General features: G+C 41.3%; 1 protein-coding gene across 1 annotated transcript in view; it reads left to right on the forward strand.

Annotated features, from left to right (window-relative positions):
• Positions 1-20,951, forward strand: part of prim2 (DNA primase subunit 2) — a 230,504-nt gene that overhangs the window by 195,281 nt on the left and 14,272 nt on the right. The window contains exons 10-12 of the mRNA XM_052024624.1: positions 5,976-6,102; positions 9,512-9,594; positions 20,075-20,143. Coding sequence (XP_051880584.1) covers positions 5,976-6,102; positions 9,512-9,594; positions 20,075-20,143 — 279 coding nt within the window. The remainder of the gene's footprint in view (positions 1-5,975; positions 6,103-9,511; positions 9,595-20,074; positions 20,144-20,951) is intronic.

Here is a 20,951-nt window from a genome sequence, read left to right on the forward strand (position 1 = left end):
GGGGACATAGGTTTATTTTTATTGGTTGAAGATTGAAGGGGAACTTCAAAGAGGGGAGTTCTGGAACTCAATGCCTATAAAAGTAGAGGAGACAGAAACCCTGAACATGCTTAAAAAGTCCTAACTTGCAGGACTGTGGCTCAAGGATTGGGAAGATAGATGCACCTCAAATCATTTTTTTGGCCATGATGGGCTAAAAAACCACCTCCTATGCTGCAGATTTTTATGATTCTAATAAAGCAGCTTGTAGGTTCCCTGATTGAGATATATAAGAGTGCCAGTTCAAAGCAGAATTCTGCTCTTTTTTTTGGGTAGCTGGTAAATTTAACAGATTACGTGAGAAAAATGTATGGTTTTTATTCTATTTCCAAATTTTAGTCTGATGAACTTGCCTCCATGAGAATCTACAGGTGAGGCAGGTTTGAATACTTATTGTCCATAGTTCTGCTTAAAACAGAATTAATATTTCTAAAAGCAAAATACAAATTTTATTTTGGAAGTATTAGACTGAGAATCACACCAGATATTCATATCATCATTCAGGACAGGAGGAGGTTGTTTGAAACATCGGGTTTATGCGAGCTTTATGAAAGAGCTGACAATTACTCTCACTTCCCCTACTCTTTGCCCATTGCCCTGCAGTTTTATCCCCCTTCAGAATCAGGTTTACTATCACTGACATATGTCATGAAATTTTGCTGTTTTGCAGCAGCAGTACAGACATAAGAATTACTACAAGTTACAAAAATAAATAAAAAGTGCAAAAGAGAAATAACGAGGTAGTGTTCATGGATCATTCAGAAATCTGATGGCGGAGGGGAAGAAGCTGTTCCTGAAACGTTGAGTGTGGGTCTTCAGGCTCCTGTACCTCCTTCCCGATAGTAGTAATGAGAAGAGGGCATGTCCGGGATGGTGAAGGTCCTTAGTGATGGATGCCGCCCTCTAGAAGCACCATCTCTTGAAGATGTCCTCGATGGGAGGGAGTGATGTGCCTGTGATGGAGCTGGCTGAGTCTACAACCCTCTGCAGCCTCTTGATCTTGTGCATTGGATCCTCCATACCAGGCAATGATGCAACCAGTCAGAATGCTTTCCACCATACATCTGTAAAAATTTGCAAGAGTCTTTGGTGTCATATTTGGTGACAAATATGTATCCAGTTCCTACTTGGAAGTAACTGTTAAATCTGCTTAAGTAGTGCAGCTCAGTAGCTCGGAGTTAGTGCTGCTGTCTCACGACTCCAGTGATGAATGGGTGGCAGGCGAACTGGAGTGGTTGATGTGCAGGTGAGAGGGAAAAGATTACAAGGAAATAAGTGGGTGAATGGGACTGATGGGAGAGCCAGCATAGATCCAATGGGTCAAATACCCTTTGTTGTAAGAAAATATGGCAAACTCCATCATTATAACACAAATCAATTTCTACTCTTCCCTCTAGTTCTTTTGAAAATTAGCTTAAAAACGTGACCTCTGGTGACTGACCATTTTGTCAGTGAAACCAGTTTTTCCTAATCTCCTGCATCAAAGCTCCTGATAATTTTTAAATTCTTGTAATCTAAACATAGAAGAGGCCAGTTAGGGAATTAAATCAATACTACACTTGGAAAGGCTCCACTTGGGGCCAAAGATTTCTCGAGCTTTCAGCAAGTGGGAAGTACAATAAATCCATGTGATGTGCTATGTGAGAACAGAAAATAGCTCAGAATGAGCTGTGACATCTGCAGTAAGGATTTTCTGGCCATGACTTCTGGACTGACCAAGAAGGTTACTGGAGGAGTAGGGAAAAGATGAAGGGTGGTGAAGATTGACAGGAAAAGTGAGCAATATCTAAAATCAAAACAAATAGACTTGATAGCCTGGCAGGAGTTGGCTCAGTCTACCCTTCTTGTGCCACTTTCTTGCTGATCCCAGTCCCCTGGGTTTTACCATTTCCCTCTGCTTTACTGCTTTACTTTATTGCTACTGGCTTCCCATGAGAGAAGGATTTCTAACTGCAGTTGGAAGCACCTGACTAAGCGACATCTGTATATTACTTACTTATAAATATAGAACTCCCCTCGTGTCCAAAAAGATCCCCTTCCTGAGAAGCCCAATGTTCCAATTCCCATTCTTCCTACGGTAAAACTATGATAATTCAGCACCCTCGGCACTTCGGTCTTGGTCCTGCAGATTTTTGGGGCTGATGGATAGTACTCCTGTTAAGACCCCAATACATTTTAATTTACCTTTTTTTGAGATGTTATATAGTATAATGAATTTTCCAGTGAACCAGGTAATTCTAAAGGGAATGCTAAAGCAGAACCCCATGGTGTTTAAAGGGACTGCAGGAAATAGGGCCCAAATGTATTTAAAGGGAGTGCCAGAGCCACGTGGGTTTAAAAGAAAGATGGGAAATGGAAAAGAAAGATGCCAAACCATTGGGATTTCTAAACAATTGTTCAGCAGGTTATTGGAGTTTACTGTATCCTTGTGCCACTCCCTTGCCTCATTCCTTCTCTCTGCCCCCCCTTGCCCCTCTCTCTACCCCATCTGTGCCTAAAACTGTGTAATCTGTGGACCTTGACTACACATATGCAGCATAATCCCTCATTTTAATAGTAGCCTTCTTTTAGATATACAGAGATTGAGAATTATAAATAGTGTATTGATTCACCCCTTTAAATATTTGTCATTATTTCTTTTAGAAAAGATTCATTTTTCAAATTTTGTTCTAAGAAATTATTTTACAACAGAATTGAATAGAGGAATACATCTGCACCTCCATGCATGAGTGAAAATTCTATTAGTACAGAAACAGATGTTGAGGATATCTTTGAATTTAAAACTACTCTGTCACATGGTGTGGTTGACTTGGTCATCATCAGTGAAGTATGTATGTGCCTCTGAGCAATATCCCCTTATAAAGTGATGGTTCTGTCATTGTTGCATAGAGCAAGTAGTTGTTTATTAAAAGAGACAGGAAGATATGCTGAAAATGTAAGTAAGATATTCCTTTTTCTGTTTTGAAATTGCCTGCAGGAGTTATTTATTATGTTGTCTGGATGTTCAAAAAGCTTGTATTTGAAAATCCTATAGTGAGCATGTGGAACTTGTGATCAAGAGTGTGGGTTAGGTAAACATCAAACTTGTATCCAGGGGAAGCTGAGTAAAATGGGTTGGGTGGGGTGAGGCTGTAATAGAAGCTCATGCTGCTAGTGAATTGGAAAAGAGGGGGCAGAGATTGAGTCAAATGGTCTGCTTCTGTTCTGTAAATATTAAGTAACAGAACAACAGTTTGCATTTATACAGCACCTTTAATGTAGTGAAGCATACCAGGCTGCTTCAGTGGGACAGCTGCAAATTACGTTTTACATTGAACCACACAGAGGGAGAGCAGGTGACACTGTTGCCTCAGTTCCATCAACCCAGGTTCTATCCTGACCTGTGTTGCTACCTGTACTGAGTTTGCACATTCCTCCTTTGACCGCATGGCCTTCCTCACACACCCTGAAGATGAGGATAGGTTAACTGGTTACTAAAAAATTACCCCTGGCATCAGTGGGTGGTAGGAGAATCCGGTGAAAGTTGATTGACCATAAGACATAAGAGCAGAATTAGACTATTCGGCCCATCGAGTCTGCTCTGCCATTCGATCATGGCTGATTTGTTTTTCCCTCTCAACTGCATTCTCCTGCCTTCTCCCTGTAACCTTTGATGCCCTTACTAATCAAGAACCTATCAACCTCTGCCTTAAATATACCCAATGACTTGGCCTCCACAGCTGTCTGTGGTAATGTATTCCATAGATTCACCCCCCTCTGGCTAAAGAAATTCCTCCTCATCTCTGTTCTAAAGGGATGTTCTTTTATTCTGAGGCTGTGCCCTCTGGTCCTAGACTCTTCCACTACTGGAAACATCATCCCCACGTCCACTCTATCCAGGCCTTTCAATATTCGGTAGGTTTCAATGAGATCCCCCCTCATTCTTCCAAACTCCAGCGAGTACAGGCCCAGAGCCATCAAACGCTCCTCATATGTTAACCCTTTCATCCCCAGTATCATTCTCGTAAACCTCCTCCGGGCCTCTCCAATGTCAGCACGTCCTTCCTTAGATATGGGGCCCAAAACTGCTCACAGTTGGGCATGTGAAAATAATAAGTTACGGGAAATGAATAGGAGGAATGGGAGTGATAGGATGGCTTTGAGAGCCAGCATAGACCTACCTAATGGACCAAATGGCTTCCCACGTCAAAAGGAAATTTGGAGGTATTAGGTCAGAAAACTTTGTTGAAAGTTGGGTTGTAAGCAAGTTTAAGAAAGGAGTAACGAGCTACATATAGGTAATCTTGTTGATGATCCAATCTATCACTTTAGCTGCATAAAGTTTTATAATCAAAGGTATCCATGACAGTTGTTTCTATTGTAATAGAATTTTCACTTAAGCATGGAGTTTCAGAGATATTTGCTTGTCCATTTTATCTTTGATGTTAAATCATAGGTAGCTAAGTGTAGAACTGATTTATGCTGGGAGACAAAGTAAGAAAGTTTCTTTAGCAAAACTCCTTACTTGCAGTTGCTTGCAGTTTTAACACGTGATTTTGTAGCATTATTCACAGCCCAAAGATGCTAGGATTAATTGATTTTGATTCTTCGTCTTGGCTATTGGCTCCTCAGTAAAGATTAAGACACTACAAGTATTTGAATCCACAGATTTGGCAAATATTAGCAGCATGTTTGAGTAAAATTATTTAAAGATGCTTCCATGCATAACTTTCAGTTTTATGTACTTAGAACACTTGATTTCTAACTATTGCTAGTAAATTCTGTAAACCAGACCGAATGAATTCATTAAATAAGTAGCCAGTTATTTTCAGCATATGTTGAGTTCTGATCTGGGTTTAAAGTATACATAAAGCAATTTTTGTTTCTGGTGTGTTCTGTGCCTATTTCCCAACTAGCTACAATTGAAGGATTTCAAAATCACTGTGGTCAAGTGTGCATTTTGAATATTTTTCCAGTAGTCTTTGGAAGACTTCAATTTATGAGAGAACATGTTTGATCTTGGTTTCTGTTCTTAACATTCTTTGCACGTGTACTGTAAGAAAGTCCAAAATGATAATTTGATATTCAGGATGCAACCAGAGCATTTAACTTTTGCAGAACAAATGCAAGAAAACCTGGCTTCAAGGCTCATGAGCAGCAAAGACAGTAGTGTTGCTTTTTTCCTATGGTTGGTTCCATCAGCATTAAGATGAGAATAACAACAGATTTTTCCTCTGCAATCTATGGAAAGATTGTAAAGCAACAGATACCAGATGATGAAAATCTGAATTAAAAAACAGAACATTTTGGAAACACACAGTAAGTCAGGCAGCATCGATGGAGGGAGAAACAAAACAAGCAATCCAGATCAATGACCTATCGTCAGAAGAAAAATCATGATCTTGGGATGTTCCTTTTATTTCTTTCTCCAGCCTCGTGACTGTTTCCAGAATTTTCTGTCTTTATTATGGAAAGATAGTAATTTTGTTCTTTTTAAAGACAGGAGATTTCCCATTTGATGCACTAACCTGTGACTCTCCCACCACATTAACCCCCTGCTCATATCTTTCTCTGTAAGTAGCAGCTGCTGTCGCAGCACAGGCAGTGATGGCGTTCTGGTAGCTTAACTAAATGGGTCACTTATCATTTGAGAGTCAGGTCAGCACAAGATGACAACTGTTATAAGGTGATCAAAGCAGAGTTTTGGTCTAACCGGTTTGAGGTGATTGGAGTGGGATCTCATTCCAAACACCCATTATTCAGTCATCTGTATGTTCAGCCATATTTCAGACATGGGTTATAAAACAGAAAATGCTGAAACACTCAGCAGGTCAGGCAGCGATGTTTCAGGTCGATGACCATCCTTCAGAGCTCCAGATGTGGGAATTTTACAAATGAGAGTGCACAATACCAAATAATGAATAATGCATGTATTTCTATTCTGCTTTGTCATCTAGTTTGATAAATCATACTCCTACAATATACGGCACAGCTTTGGAAAGGAAGGCAAGAGAACTGACTATACCCCATTCAGCTGCATGAAGATTATTCTGTCAAACGCGCCAGGTCAAGGAGACTACCATGGTAAGTTGACAGGCTAGTTACAATCTCCCAAAGCTTTGAAAGGACTTGGAAGGAACAATTGGAAAAGTGATTGTTTGACTGCTTTGCCAACAGGACTAGAGGGTGCAGCCCGTACCAATCACTGTTCCGCTCTGCTACACTCCCAGCTGCCTCATTACTGAACAAGATGAGCTAAGAAGCATTCCTTCAAACTGTGCTTTGCAGTCCACCTAGCTGAGGACTTTTTGCTACTTTTTCCTCATATTTGGAATGGGCATCATGTGGACACCCCCCAGCACATGGAAATGGCAGAGTAAAACCATATGAAAGCCATAAGGCATATGTTAAACTTTAACATGTAGAATCATTTCTTTGTGGCAAAAACAAAATATTGGAGGAACTCTATGGATAGTCAGGCAGCACCTGTAGAGGGAAATGGACAGTCAACGTTTTGGGTCTCCCCAACCCACCTCCTATTATTTGGTTCCATGTTGCATCTTCCTTTCCTATTTAATTCCATTATCTGCAACCCTTCGTTGCCTCCATCTATCACCTCCCAGCCTCTGTCGCTATTTCCACCCTTTCCTCCTCCATCTGCCAATCACTCCTCACCTGGATTGACCTATCGCTTGCCAGCTCCTGCCCCACCCCTTCCCCTCACCTCTTTACACTGGCTGTCTCCCCTCCACTCTTTCAAACCAGATCAAGGGTCTCGACCCGAAATGTCGACTGTCCACTTCCCTCCACAAATGCTCTCTGACCCCCTGAGTTCCTCCAGCATTTTGTTTTTTTGCTCCAGATTTCAGCATCTGCAGTCTCTTCCATCTCTCTAATTTCTTTGAGATTGGCCAATTTATTGTCATCCCATTGCAAAGCAAACCTCGGCAAGTATTCCTTAAATTGTTCAAAATACACACATCTCTTCTGTGTAGGCCTTTGACTGAGAGCAACCCTTGTGCTCATTCCTCTGCACCATTCCTTTGGTGGACTTTGAAGAATGTGAGTATTTTGGACCTATCCATGAGGAACCAGTTTGAAAACAACTTAGCTCAGCAATTTAAATGCCATTGCTATTCTGAGCTAAATGCAGCAAAATAGTAACACTATCCTCCTGCAACCACTTGTATTTAGTCAGCACCTTAGTGTTTTGAGACAATCCAATATGCTTCACAGGAATGTTCTCAAAGGAGATTTGACACTGAGACACATAAGAGTAGTGATTTAAAAACTTTGCCATATGTTTATGCTCAAAAATATGGCAAAAGGAAGCTTAGAGCTAGAAACATCAATGAGGCCAAGCGCAGACCAGGCAACTGCTTTGCTGAGCTACGGTCTGTCCACCATGGCCATCTGGAACTCCTGACTGCAAGGCATTTTAATTTCCCTCCCCATTCCCACAATGACCTGTCTGTCCTCAGCCTCCTCCACTACCAGGGTGAGACCAAGTGCAAATTCGAGGAACAACGCTTCATATTCCACCTGGGTAATCTACAATCTGACAGCATGAACACTGAATTTTCCATTTTCGGGTAAATGCTCCCCCTCTGTCTCTTTCCACTCTACTCCTGATCTACCTAATTCCTCCTGCACACACCCAGCCCCCGATCACCTGGTTTCTTTCCTCTGCCTACTTCATCTGCCTATCGCCCACACACTCCTCCCACTATGTCCCCTCCCCCCACTGTTCCTATCTGCCCACCCTACCTACCTTATTTGGTCCCATACTTCACCTTCATCTCCTAAGGCCAGACTCTGAGAAGATCTTGGATTATGAATCTTTTAGCAAATCTAATGGAAAAAGGTCATTTAGTAAAGTTATATCCAATCATTGTGTTGACCTCATGTAGTTCTTTAATTTATGTTGCAGTTTTGCAGAAATATTGGGAATTATTTACTGCTTCAGTTGGGATTGGTGCTGATATTAAAAGTGCAAACACCGTAGCTAAGTTGAGCTACCAATGAAATAATACAGTGGCTATCATTTGTCATGAGAGAGCACTCCACTTACCAATGGCAGACTGATGGCATTGTGGCACCAGCTAAATGCTTAGAGACTGGAAAGTTGGAGAGAATTTAGTAGAATGCCTAAGCAAGCAAACTTTTCTTTGATAGAGAAACATTTGTGACCTCAAATATCCCATTCCACTTCAGTACCTCTAATATCGAACATTACAACGCAGTACAGGCCCTTCGGCCCACAATGTTGTGCCGACATTTTATCCTGCTGTAAGGTCTATCTAACCCTTCCCTCCCACATAGCCCTCCATTTTTCTGTCATCCATGTGCCTATCTGAGAGTCTCTTAAATGTCCCTAATGTATCTGCCTCCACCACCTCTGCCAGCAGTGCGTTCCACGCACCCACCACTCTCTGTGTAAAAAAAAAACTTAACCTCTGACATCCACCCTATACTTTCCTCCAAGTCACCTCTCATCCTCCTTCACTCCAAAGAGAAAAGGCCTAATTCGCTCAACCTATCCTCATAAGACATTCTCTCCAACCCAGGCAGCATCCTAGTAAATCTCCTCTGCACCCTCTCTAAAGCTTCCACATCCTTCCTATAATGAGGTGACCAGAACTGAACACAATACTCCAAGTGTGGACTAACCAGAGTTTTATAGAGCTGCAACATTACCTTGCGGCTCTTGAACTCAATACCCCAAATAATGAAGCCCAAAACACCATACACCTTCTTAACAACCCTATCAACCTGCGCGACAACTTTGAGGGATCTATGAATGTGGACCCCAAGATCCCTCTGTTCCTTCACACTGCTAAGAGTCCTGCCATTAACCTTGTATTCTGCCTTCAAATACGATCTTCCAAGGTGTATCACTTCACACTTGTCCAGGTTGAACTCCATCTGCCACTTCTCAGCCCAGCTCTGCATCCTATCAATGTCCTGTTGTAACCTACAGCAACCTTCTACACTATCCACAACACCACCAAGATTTTTGTCATCTGCAAACTTACTTACCCACCCTTCCACATCCTCGTCCAAGTTATTTATAAAAATCACAAAGAGCAGGGGTCCCAGACCAGATCCCTGCAGGTCACCAACCTCCAGGCAGAATGTGCTCCATCTACCACCACCCTCTGTCTTCTATGGGGGGAGCCAATTCTGAATCCACGTAGCCAAGCTTCCCTGGATCCCATGCCTCCTGGCTTTCTGAATGAGCCTTCATATATATTCTGCTTTTTGTGACAATGGAAACACAGCTGTCACTTTGCCATCCCAGAGAATGCAATGTTATAATGTCTGAGCAATCTCTTATAGTGATGTAGTTGTGGATAAATTTTAGCTGGGACATTGAGAAGAACTTTGCTGCTAGTTAAAGTAGTGCCATGGGATTTCTTCCATCCAGCATCTGAGAGAGCATAGGCTTCTGATGCTTTAACAGCTATTCTTTCTGCATTGCTTTTCTCTTTAGGCTGTCCATTTCGGCACAGTGATCCTGAGCTACTAAAGGCAAAGCTGCAGTCCTATAAGATTCCACTTGCAGGAATAAATCAGGTAAGTGATCCCACTTCATAACCAATAGGCTGAGGATTTTATATATGTCTGCCTTATTTACTATTATTTGATACTGTATATCCTTTGCATGTAGCACACACTGCTGTGAAGTTTTGAAGCCAAATCTTGCGGCTAGACTGAAGCCCTCTATTGCTTTACTTTGTCTCATCACCACACTCCGTTCTCAGTTGTGGCCATATTCTAGTTATGGCTTCAGCCCACACTAAGTTGACTTGGTGACAGTCATTGGGCAAAGTGGTGAAGATTGGGGAAAATACTTCGCCCTTCTGAGTTTAAGTGAAAGTGACCATTGTCACTTCCATTGTCATTGGAATGGTTAAGATTGTCCCACAATGGTTAATTTGGTCAGAGTTCTTTCCTCTCAGATACACAATAATTGGTCGGGCCCTGGGGAGTGTTGTAGAACAGAGGGTCCCAGAGGTACAGGTACTTAATTCCTTGAAAGTGGAGACGTGGGTAGACAGGCCCGTGAAGAAGGCGTTTGGCACGCTTGCCTTCATGGGTCAGAATATTGACTATAGGACTTGGGAGGTCATGTTACTGCCAAAACTAGAGGACATAGATTTAAAGTCAGAGGAGAAAGATTTAAAAAAGACCTGAAGGAGCAACTTTTTCCACAGAGAGGGTGGTGAGCATATTGAACTAGCTGCCAGAGGAAGTGGTAGAAGTGGGCACAATTCCGACATTCAAAAGGCATTTGGACAGTTGCATGGATAGGAAAGGTTTAAGGGGATATGGGCCAAATGCAGGCAATAACTCAGTTTGGCACTTTGTTCAGCATGGATGAGTTGGGCTGATGGGCCTGTTTCTATGCTGTATTGCTCTATAGCTCTGTGATGAAACACTGTCCCTTGAGTGCTGCAGTTTAAGGGATGAGCTAATTGTGGTGTTTAAGATAACAAAAGGAAGTGATAAGGTGAAAAGAGCTGAACTCTTTCATCTAACAAGGAGAATAATGAAATTGAAACTCAGCAGTTAAGTGGTGATGTCAAAAAGCAGTTCTTCACTTAAAGGAGGGAAGAAATATGGAACATCATCCAAAGCTACTGAAGCTGTGGGTCAGTTGGAAAGATCAAACATAATATGATTTTGTTAAAGAAGGGTATTAATGGTTATGGAGCCAATGTAGGCACTTGGAATTAAGATGACCAATAATGATCAAAATGATTTGTGAAGCTGAATCAAGGAGTTGAATGGCCTGTTCCTGTTTGGAGTAGGAATCCTGCAGCAAGTAACTCACCTCATCACTCTCAAAAGTCTGTCCACCATCTACAAGGCTCAAGTCAGGAGTGTGATGGAACACTCTCCACTTGCCTGGATGAGAGCAGCTTCAGCAACACTCAAGAAGCTTGACACGATACAGGACATATTGGTATTGGTTTATTGTCACTTGCACCGAGGTACAGTGAAAAGCTTGTCTTACAAACCGACTGTATACAGGTCAATTCATTACACAGTGCAGTTACATTGAGTCAGTACAGAGTGCATTGGTGTAGTACAGGTAAAAACAATAACAGTACAGAGTAAAGTGTCACAGCTACAGAGAAAGTGCAGTGCAATAAGGTGCGAGGTCACAACAAGGTAGATCGTGAGGTCATAGTCCATCTCATTGTGTAAGGGAACTGTTCAATAGTCTTAATACAGTGGGGTAGAAGTCTGGTGGTATGAGCCTTCAGGCTCCTGTATCTCCCACCCGATGGAAGAGGAGAGAAGAGAGAACGTCCCGGGTGGGTGGGGTCTTTGATTATGCTGGCTGCTTCACCAAGACAGCGAGAGGTAAAGACAGAGTCCAAGGAGGGGAGGCTGGTGTCCGTGATGTGCTGGGCTGTGTCCAGAACTCTCTGCAGTTTCTTGCAGTCCTGGGCAGAGCGGTTGCTGTACCAAGCCATGATACATCCAGATAGGATGCTTTCTATGGTGCATTTGTTGTCACTATCAAGTGGCCTGCTTGATAGGCAGCCCATCCACAACCATTCATTCACTCACTCACTCCACCACTGATGCACGGTAGCAGCAGTTTGTACCCTCTACAGGAAGCACTGTAGCAACTCACCAAGACTCCTTCGACAGCAGCTTCCAAATCACGACCTCTACCAGCTGGAAGGTTAAGGGCAGCAAAAGCACGGGGGACAACACCCCCCGGAAGTTGCCCTCCAAGCCACACATCCTGACTAGGAAATATATCATTGTTCCTTCACTGTCACTGGGTCAAAATCCTGGAACTTCCTCTTTACCAGCTTTGTGGTTATACCCACACATCAAGACTGCTGCGATTCAAATAGGCAGCTCAGTCTGGGAAGCCCACATCCCTTCAATGAATAATAATAAAAAAAATATCCTGTTCCTACCACCATTATTGGAAAGGATTCAATTAAATTAATAAATTCAAACTTAAAGTGCAAGAGGTTCATTTAATGCTGCCATGACTGCCCTATTGTGGCAAATTCTGCTGCTAATTATCTTAAGAGGAGGCACAGCTGATCTTTTTTAACACAAATACTGAGAATCTTGTAAGAGAAAGCTTAGAACTATGGTGAACGGACAGATGTTTCTTACACATCCTGCTGCTTGACGACCCTGAAAAGCAATAACAGGCTCAATCCTTCAAAAATAATTAGCAGCAAACCAACAGATCCCCAGGTGTGTATGGGAGAATGGATGGAATAAATGTATTTCATCATAAATGCCTCTGGGATTTTCTTTCTCCCTTAGGAAGCATAAAATGAGTTGTGGTAGCCTTATCTTAGAAGAAAAGGCAAGGGGCTTTTTATCAGCATAATTTTATTACATCTGCCTCCACAGTTGGAATGAATTTTCATTGCTGATTATCATCTCTGACATTTATCAAAGTATTCCTTTGGTCAGATCAACATGTAGTGCCAATTACAGTTGATCCAGTTTTAATGTACAGATGCAACCGAGCTGCAGAACAATAGAAGATATTATTTTAGTTTTTTTAATTTTTTTTAAAAATCAAAAACAATCTGTGCTCATGTGGAGCATAAACACTAGCATGGATCAGTTGGACAGAACAATCTGATTCAGTAAACACGAGAACACACAAAAATAGGAGCAGGAGTAGGTCGCCAGGCTCCTGAAGCCAGCCCTGCCGTTCAACATGATCTTGGCCAATCCATTCCAGGCCTCAACTCCTCTTCTGTGCCAGATCTCAATTGCCTCCAATTCCCCTGTTTTTCAAAAATGTATTTACCTCCACTTTGAATATTTCTATTGATCTAGCCTCCACATTCCTCTGTGAGAAGTAATTTCTGTTAAATGACTGGCCGCTTATCTTGGAGTGATGTCCCCTTGTTCAAGACTTCCCCTAGTGAAAACATCTCAACACCTACTTCGTCAAGCCCCCTTAGGATCTCGTACGTTTCAGTAAGATCACCCTTCATTCTTCTAAATACCAAAGAATACAGACCTTTGTTTAGCTCTCTTGATAAAACAGTCTTCTCATTCCAGGAATTAGTATGGTGAATGTCCTGTGAGCTGCCTCCAATGCTACCATATCCTTGGGTAAGAAGACTAAAACTGTGCAAAATATTCCAGATGTGACCACACAGAACCCTGTCCACTGTAACAAAACTTCCCTATTTCTATATTTCCAGTCCTTTGTAATAAATTATAGGAAGGATTTGGAAGCTTTAGAGAGGGTGCAGAGGAGATTTACCAGGATGCTGCCTGGATTGGAGAGCATGTCTTATGAGGATAGGTTGAGTGAGCTAGGACTTTTCTCTTTGGAGAGGAGGAGGATGAGAGGTGACTTGAAAGAGGTGTACAGGATGACAAGAGGCATGGATCGAGTGGACAGTCAGAGACTTTCTCCCAGGGTGACAATGGCTAGCACGAGGGGGCATCATTTTAAGGTGATTGGAGGAAGGTATAAGGGGGACGTCAGAGTTAAGTTTCTTACACAGAGAGTGGTAGATGCGTGCAATGCACTGCCAGCAGAGGTTGTGGGGGTAGATACATTAGGGACATTTAAGAAACTCTTAGATAGACACATGAATGATAGAGAAATGGAGGGCTATGTGGGAGGGAAGGGTTAGATAGATCTTAGAGCAGGATAAACTGTCAGCACAACATTGTGGGCCGAAGGCCTGTACTGTGCTGTAATGTTCTATGTCTATGTCTAAAGGCCAATATACTTGCTGCCTTCCAAACTACTTGCTGCATTGCTATGATTCATACTCAAGAACACCTAGATTCCTCTGTGTTTCACTCCTTTGCGATCTCTTTCCAATTAGATAACAATCTGCCTTTTGATCCCTCCCACTGAAGTGCATGAGCTCACACTTTCCCACAATAAACTCCATTCACCAAGCTTGTGTCCACTCACTCAATCTGTCTATACCCTGTTGCATAGTCACAATATCCTCATCACAACATGACCTTCCGCCTATTTTCTTGTCATCTGCAATCTTGGATACATTACACTCTGCTCCCTCCTTTAGGTCATTAATATAAATCATAAATGAGGGCCAAGAACTGATTCCCTTGTTTTAAATTTCACTTGTTGTTTTCATGTTGATAGTGGAAAATAATTTCACCCCATCTTCCTCCTTGCTACGTGCATCTCCCTTCAGTACATGTGTAGGTGCTATGTATCCCAGTGATACCCCTTCAGCTTGGATAGAAAGACTGATCTCATCCACAAGATCTTGCAAGTATTGCCCTTAACCAGGAGAGCAAGGCCCATGAATTCAGCAACATTAATCTGTTTATTTTTCCTCTCAAATTTTCCTTCCTATGAATGGAATGCTTAACAATTTGGCCATTGCTAAGCTTTCTACTCAATCATCATTAAGAAACAAGAAACTCAGGAGCCCAGATTTCTGGTTGAGAGTCGGTGATTTGATTGTTGAGCTATCATCAAAAGCAACATATTTTACTTTGACTGGTGAAATTATTGACGTTTCTTTGACTCAGTTTAATTCTCATATGGGGCCTTCTATGCATCATCCAGGTTGACACTTAAAGTAGCAATCCCTCAGTACTGTGTGTAAGTGGAGGGCTATCTTTAGTAGAGACCATAAACTTAGTCTCGCTGTTCATTTGGACATTGAAAGAGATGTTATGTTCAAAGGAGAACAGAGGAGAAAGTTCTCTTGGTACTCTGACCAACATACCCATCCCCAACCCTGACTGTATAACACCCATTTTTGGTTTAAACTCTGGAATAGTGATGGCAGAATCAGGGAAATTCACTTCAGGATATCTTTCTAGAAGTGTGACTTGGTCAAGCCATTGCTTGCCAAGCCAATAGAACAGCTTTCCCAATATTGACACAATTCTCAAAATATTGTTGAGGAAGATTTTGTGAGATCAGCTGATTTGGCAGTGCCTTTGCTGTATGCAGTTCCCAAGTCTAAGATGATGCTGAGAAGTCAGAACATTTTTAAAATATTTGTTAATTGAGTGACTTGACAAACTATATCCCAAAGCCGAGTAAGAGTGAACCATCACTGAGGATGTGGAGCTAAAAGGAGTCCAAAGTGGGTAAAGCAGCATATTTCCTTTTTTTTTGAAGGACATTTGTGAACCAGTTTGATTTTTACAATAATCCAGCAATCACACAGTCACCATTAATGTTAAGCCTTTCCACCTTGTAATATTCATCAACTATTTGGGGCAGGTGGAGTATAAATTACTTAGGTTAGGGAGAAAAACATTATTGCTATAAAGATGGAAAATTTGCCTATTTATAAATGAATAGGACTTAATTAAGGCCATTACAGTAATAGTCCAATAAATCAATTTGTCAGTGGTGACTGACTAGTTGAGACAACCAGGACAGAGCATTTTGGGAAGGGAAGGGAATTCTAGAGCCAAAGCTCTTGGCTGATGAAGGCCTGGATACATCTGACAGGGTGATTTAAAAAAAGTGGAGATGGTCAGAAGGGCAGATAACTCAGATGGTTGCAGGGCTGGGGAAGAATACAGAGGTAGTGAGGGGTGAGACTTTGGGGGAGAGGATGGTAGGGTTGCCAATGCAAGAATGACATTTTAGAATAGAGCCTTTATTTAATTGGGAGAGGTTGTAGATCAGTGATCCTCGGTTGATGATTGAATGGGACTTGGTGCAGGTTTGGCTGTGGTGACAGAGCTTTAAGTGTCTTTGAGTTCACAGAGACCAGCCACTTGTTTATTGAAATAGTTCAGTGTAGATCAGTGATGCACATCATCTGTCCCAAAGGCACATCCAGGCTGCACAATGTTCCTGTCCGTTATGCCAGAGTGAGAGGTGAGCCACCTCTGCTTCCCTATCTCTTATGTAACCTTACCTGGAGCAAGTTCCTGAAGCTGACTTCTGATTGGCAAGTGGCTGCACAGTGTGGCACCTTCCCACCATAACTGGCCAGCCTTGGCCTCGGAAAGGCCTTGACAGCCTGTGAAGCCACACATTCAGGCTTATCAAAGTGATAGATGTTCATAAACTGAGGTTAGTGGTACAATTGACAATGTTTAAGCACTTAATGACATGAATAGTCTTAAACAATAAAAACAATTCATATCTTTAACTTAATTATCTATCATCTAATTACTTTCTTCTTAATTACATAATGCTCACAATCAATACAAGACAACGTAAATCAGCTGAAACTTACCTGAATTGTTCATCTGCATTTAATGGATGAATGGAGTTTCAACACAGGTTCTGTGGGCAGATTTCCCAGCAGAACTGGAATTGTGCTCCACCTCTGGATTCCAAGAGTGCAGTCAGAATGGTAGCAGTGAGGATCTCTTGGTGAGGTTATGACTTCAGCATTCACTTGAAAGGCCCTTCTGAAGTGATTCTGATTGTCATCGTGGTCCTCCCAGGAAATAAGTTCCCCACCATCAATCTATACATAACAGATGTAGGTGATTGTTTCAGCAACAAGTGGCCTGAGCACTGGAGTCAGATAGTGCTAGGGTGGAAGAAGTAAATGGGGTCTTAGTGATGACATTGGAAACGTGAACCAAATCACATCTCTAAATAAAATCTCTTCCTGAAAAAAAGTGTGCGTGTGTGTGTGTGTGCGCGCGCATGCGTGTGTGTGCGCGCGCATGCGTGTGTGTGCGCGGGCATGCGCGTGTGCGTGTGTCTCTACAGATAAATAATTACTAAAACTACCTAAAACTGTCTCAGATCTTGCTGGAGTGGCTCATCTCACATTGTGCCCCGTTAATTAGACATTTTCTCAAGCCTTCAGCTTGAAAAAATTTGTGCAGTCAGGAATTTAAGAACAAACCCTCGATCTTATTCTGCTATTTGAGTTCCTGGCTGATCTTACCTAACTTTATATGTCCAATTTGTCCTATAGCTTTAGGTTGCAAAAAATCTATTAATTTCATATGTAAAATGAACACTTGACCCACCATCACTTGCTGTTTGAAGGAGAAAATTCTCATCAGACCCCAACTCTCACCAACTCTTTCTTTTGGTTTTTAACACTATTTATTTGTATAAAATCAATTACCTGATGGTTTCCATGTTGAATTTTATTCTTTTGCTGTTGTGTAGTATCCCTAACTTTCTGCACTGAAGTTAATAGGAACTTAATGTGCAAATGCAGCAACATCATGAAGCACAGGGGGAAGATTGAGGGTGAACTGTTGTTTCATGAGGTTAACTGCAGAGTGCCACAAGTTCATGAATGATGTACACTGTAACAGCAAGTCTTTAAACCAGTTGTTATTTTGGCAGTAAAATCTAGGCCAATACTTAAGATGTATAAAAGTCTGATAAATTCCCACATTCAGCAAAATAAGAGTCATGATTTTGTTTTAGTGCCAATCTGACCAGACAAGGTGAACCCCCCTCCACACCAACCTCTCCTAATTTGCACAATAGAAAAGCCCCTCATTTCAGATCATCGCTGCATTCTGGAAGGTTAGAATGATACATCAGGTGTTGTTGCTCATTGTCGTAGTCTTCATGTATTTAAAAAAAAGCCTACTGCTGCACATTATAAAATATTAACTGCATGCACTAAGATCAAAAAGTTTCTATAAGTCTTGTAAATGGCAAGATGGAAGTACTGGTGGCTCCTTCCCTGAAAATTCACATTGGAGATGGCAGTTATTATTATTGGGTTGCACTTTTGACAGAATAATTATCATTTAAGTCAGGTGTACTCCGCCAGCACTATCAAATTTGATTCCCAGTGGTTGGGCTGCTGACCATGTTACAGAATAAACTGAGACAGCTCCCAACTAATCTGGAGATGGCAAACATTTTGAAATCCAATGGGGTTTTGTATTATAACGATCCCATCCAAATCTGTAATTGTCAAAGCCATTTTTCCTCTTTCCAATTTAATTTTCTCCACCAATTTTCTCCTCTATACCATTAAAAGTACAGAGACTCATTCCTACAGATAATGTTGTTGGAGACTTTTAAGGATTATATTTTTAAATTCTTACATTGTCTTATAAACTGCCAACTTGTGGTGGCCGGTAAATGATCAGCAATTGAGTTCCTCCTGGTGTCACTCAGAAAAGGATTAACAAGTTGACCAATTAAAACATGTATTCACATACCACCTTTCATGCTCTCAGAAGCACTTCTTTTGAAATGTATTCATTATAAGGTAACCAACTGGCAACTAATTTATGAACAGCAGGATCCCACAAACAGCATGATAATGACTAGGTAATCTGTTTTAATGATGTTACTTAGAATATCTTGGGGCAGGACACCGCAGAAAATTTCTTTGCCGTACCTCCTAATAGTGGCTTTCCAATCTGTTCATCTGACATGGCTGTGATGGCCCGGTTTAATAGTTCATCCACAATGCAACACCCTCAGTACTGCTCTGGGAGCATCAGACTAGACTGTGCTGAAGGCTCTGGGATGGGACTTGATTCCATGACAAGACGAGAAATGATTATCCATTCTTTCCCTTTTCCTCCTTGTGGATGTACATGACTTCAGGACTATGCTGGAAATTAGGAATCTTGTAAGACATTTGAGATTCATGTTCTACCTTCCGTGAATTAGCTCTTTATTGGGAATTTCTAGATGCATCTTTATCTGTGTTAGTCACAAAAAGGTGTTTGGTGCAAACAAATCACACTTGTACATGAGAGTCAGTCAAAAGGGGAAGTTACATTCTTGAATAGACTGCCCATTCATTTCTATTTTCAGTTGCGACCACTTGTGTAGGCTTAACGTGTTAGATAAACGGAAGCTTCTTTGTTTCTCCTCCTATAAGAATTTCTTCATTTTCCTTGTCCTTACAACACAGCCCTACAGCATATAATGAATGATGTTTGAAATGACTGTTGACATTTATGCCTCCCTGTGTTTGTAGTCCAGAGGCTTTGACGGGAATGCAATGCTCATGTCTTAATTTAGTGGCACAACTGCAGACCAAAAAGAGTCTTCAGGGCATTAGCATCACACAGAATAAGGGAGAGGCGTGAAATTTGTTTTATTTTATCTCCACTTTATTAAACATAAAACAATAGCTGGTTTTATTCCCCTCATGGGCATGTGACATTCTGTCCTATGATGGATTTTATTTGGTTGCTATTCAGCCTCCAAAGGAAAGCACAGACAGGTCAAATACTTAAATAATTTCACAGCTTTAGGCATCTTTGTTGGCTAATACTTGCATTAAAATCTTCTCAGTTAATTTAAGGCAGCCACATCAAAGGAAACCACAGTAACAATGATGTCAGAGGATGAAAAGTGAATTGTTAACTGAGCCTTTTCACAGCTGCTGTGTTATCGAGTTTTAACAATGCAATTTGCCTTGATCTCCTGCTAAGTGACATTGGCAGAGACACCTGTCAATACCTATCTATACATTGATATTCAATGACAGAGACCAGTTGTTAGAAATCCTAACAGTGCTTGTATTTGATACCAATAAACATTACCAATAAGGAACATCAACAAATGTTCAGAAATTTCTAGGAGAATGATTATATCCTTATTTCACTAATTTGGAATGCATTTCATTGGTGAAAAGTGAATGGAAATTCTGTTAAGCTGCATAATAAAGGCACAACTTTTCAGTTCTCAGCAGCTGTTGCAGAAAACTGATCAGGGTGGCACTTTATATCAAGCAAATAGATTAAGTTTATCTTGAATTAGGAAAGAGTGAATAACAAGAACTATGGTGACGTTGGTAATAGCTGCTCAGACTGGGACCATTCATTCCTTGTTCTGTTCAGCCTCCGTGAGAATGAATTTATTAGAATCATAGGAATACTAGAAATCCCACACTGTTCTTACTCTATTTATCTGCCATCTCCACGAGATTAAATCTGTTAGTTGTGGTTGGGTTTCAGCTAAAAGGTAGAATGTGTCAGAAAGATCTTGTAGCAAATGTATGTGTATTTTGTTTCTTACTGGTGTGTGATTGCTACATTTACAAAGCCATTATGCAGTTCTTAAAAGCTTATTATTGCCATGCATGACTCCAGTTTTCTCAATGTCTCTCTTTTTCTCCCCCTACAGATTCTGGATTTAGTCAAGGGGATGCATTACCAGCTGGCCTGTCAGAAATACTTTGAGCTAACCCACAATGTAAGGACATGTTTAATTTCTACTGCAGAGTAATGAGAGTATCTTTGTCAGCTCTGGGAAGAGACTACAACTGGGGCATGAAAGTTAAAGTCTCAGAAGACTACTCGTATCTATCATTAGCTGCCATCATTTGTTAATTTTTTATGGTTTTATTACTGAGGCACAATAGATGAGATATCTTTATTAGTCACATGTACATCGAAACACACAGTGAAATGCATCTTTTGCGTTAGGGTGTTCTGGGGGCAGCCTGCAATTGTCGCCACGCTTCCTGCGCCAACATAGCATGCCCACAGCTTCCTAACCCGTACGTCTTTGGAATGTGGGAGAAAACTGGAGCACCCAGAGGAAACCCACGCAGACACGGGGAGAATGTACAAACTCCTTATGGACAGCGGCCGGAATTGAACCCGGGTCGCTGGTGCTATAATAGCGTTATGCTAACCGCTACACTACCGTGCCTGCGTTCTACACTACCGTGTCTGTCCTCTGCACTACCGTGTCTGCCCTCTACACTACCGTGCTTGCATTTATACTTTGCAGCAACCTTTTATTGTTTGCAATAGCATACATTTTGTAAGGGTGAGGAAGAAAAACAATGAATATGTAAAATCTGATTCATTAACTAGGTCAATGTTTCCTTTCAAAGAGTTAAAACCAGTTATCTGCACTGTATATTGTCAGCTGAGATCACATTTTATCTTAATAGATAATTAAATCACACAAGCATTTTTGCGAGACCATTTATCAAAATGACAAGTGTTTTTTCAAGGCATTTTATGGAGTATTATCTCCTATTTCATCTTGA

The sequence above is a fragment of the Pristis pectinata genome, chromosome 10 (assembly GCF_009764475.1).
Source record: "Pristis pectinata isolate sPriPec2 chromosome 10, sPriPec2.1.pri, whole genome shotgun sequence".
NCBI classification, from domain to species: domain Eukaryota; kingdom Metazoa; phylum Chordata; class Chondrichthyes; order Rhinopristiformes; family Pristidae; genus Pristis; species Pristis pectinata.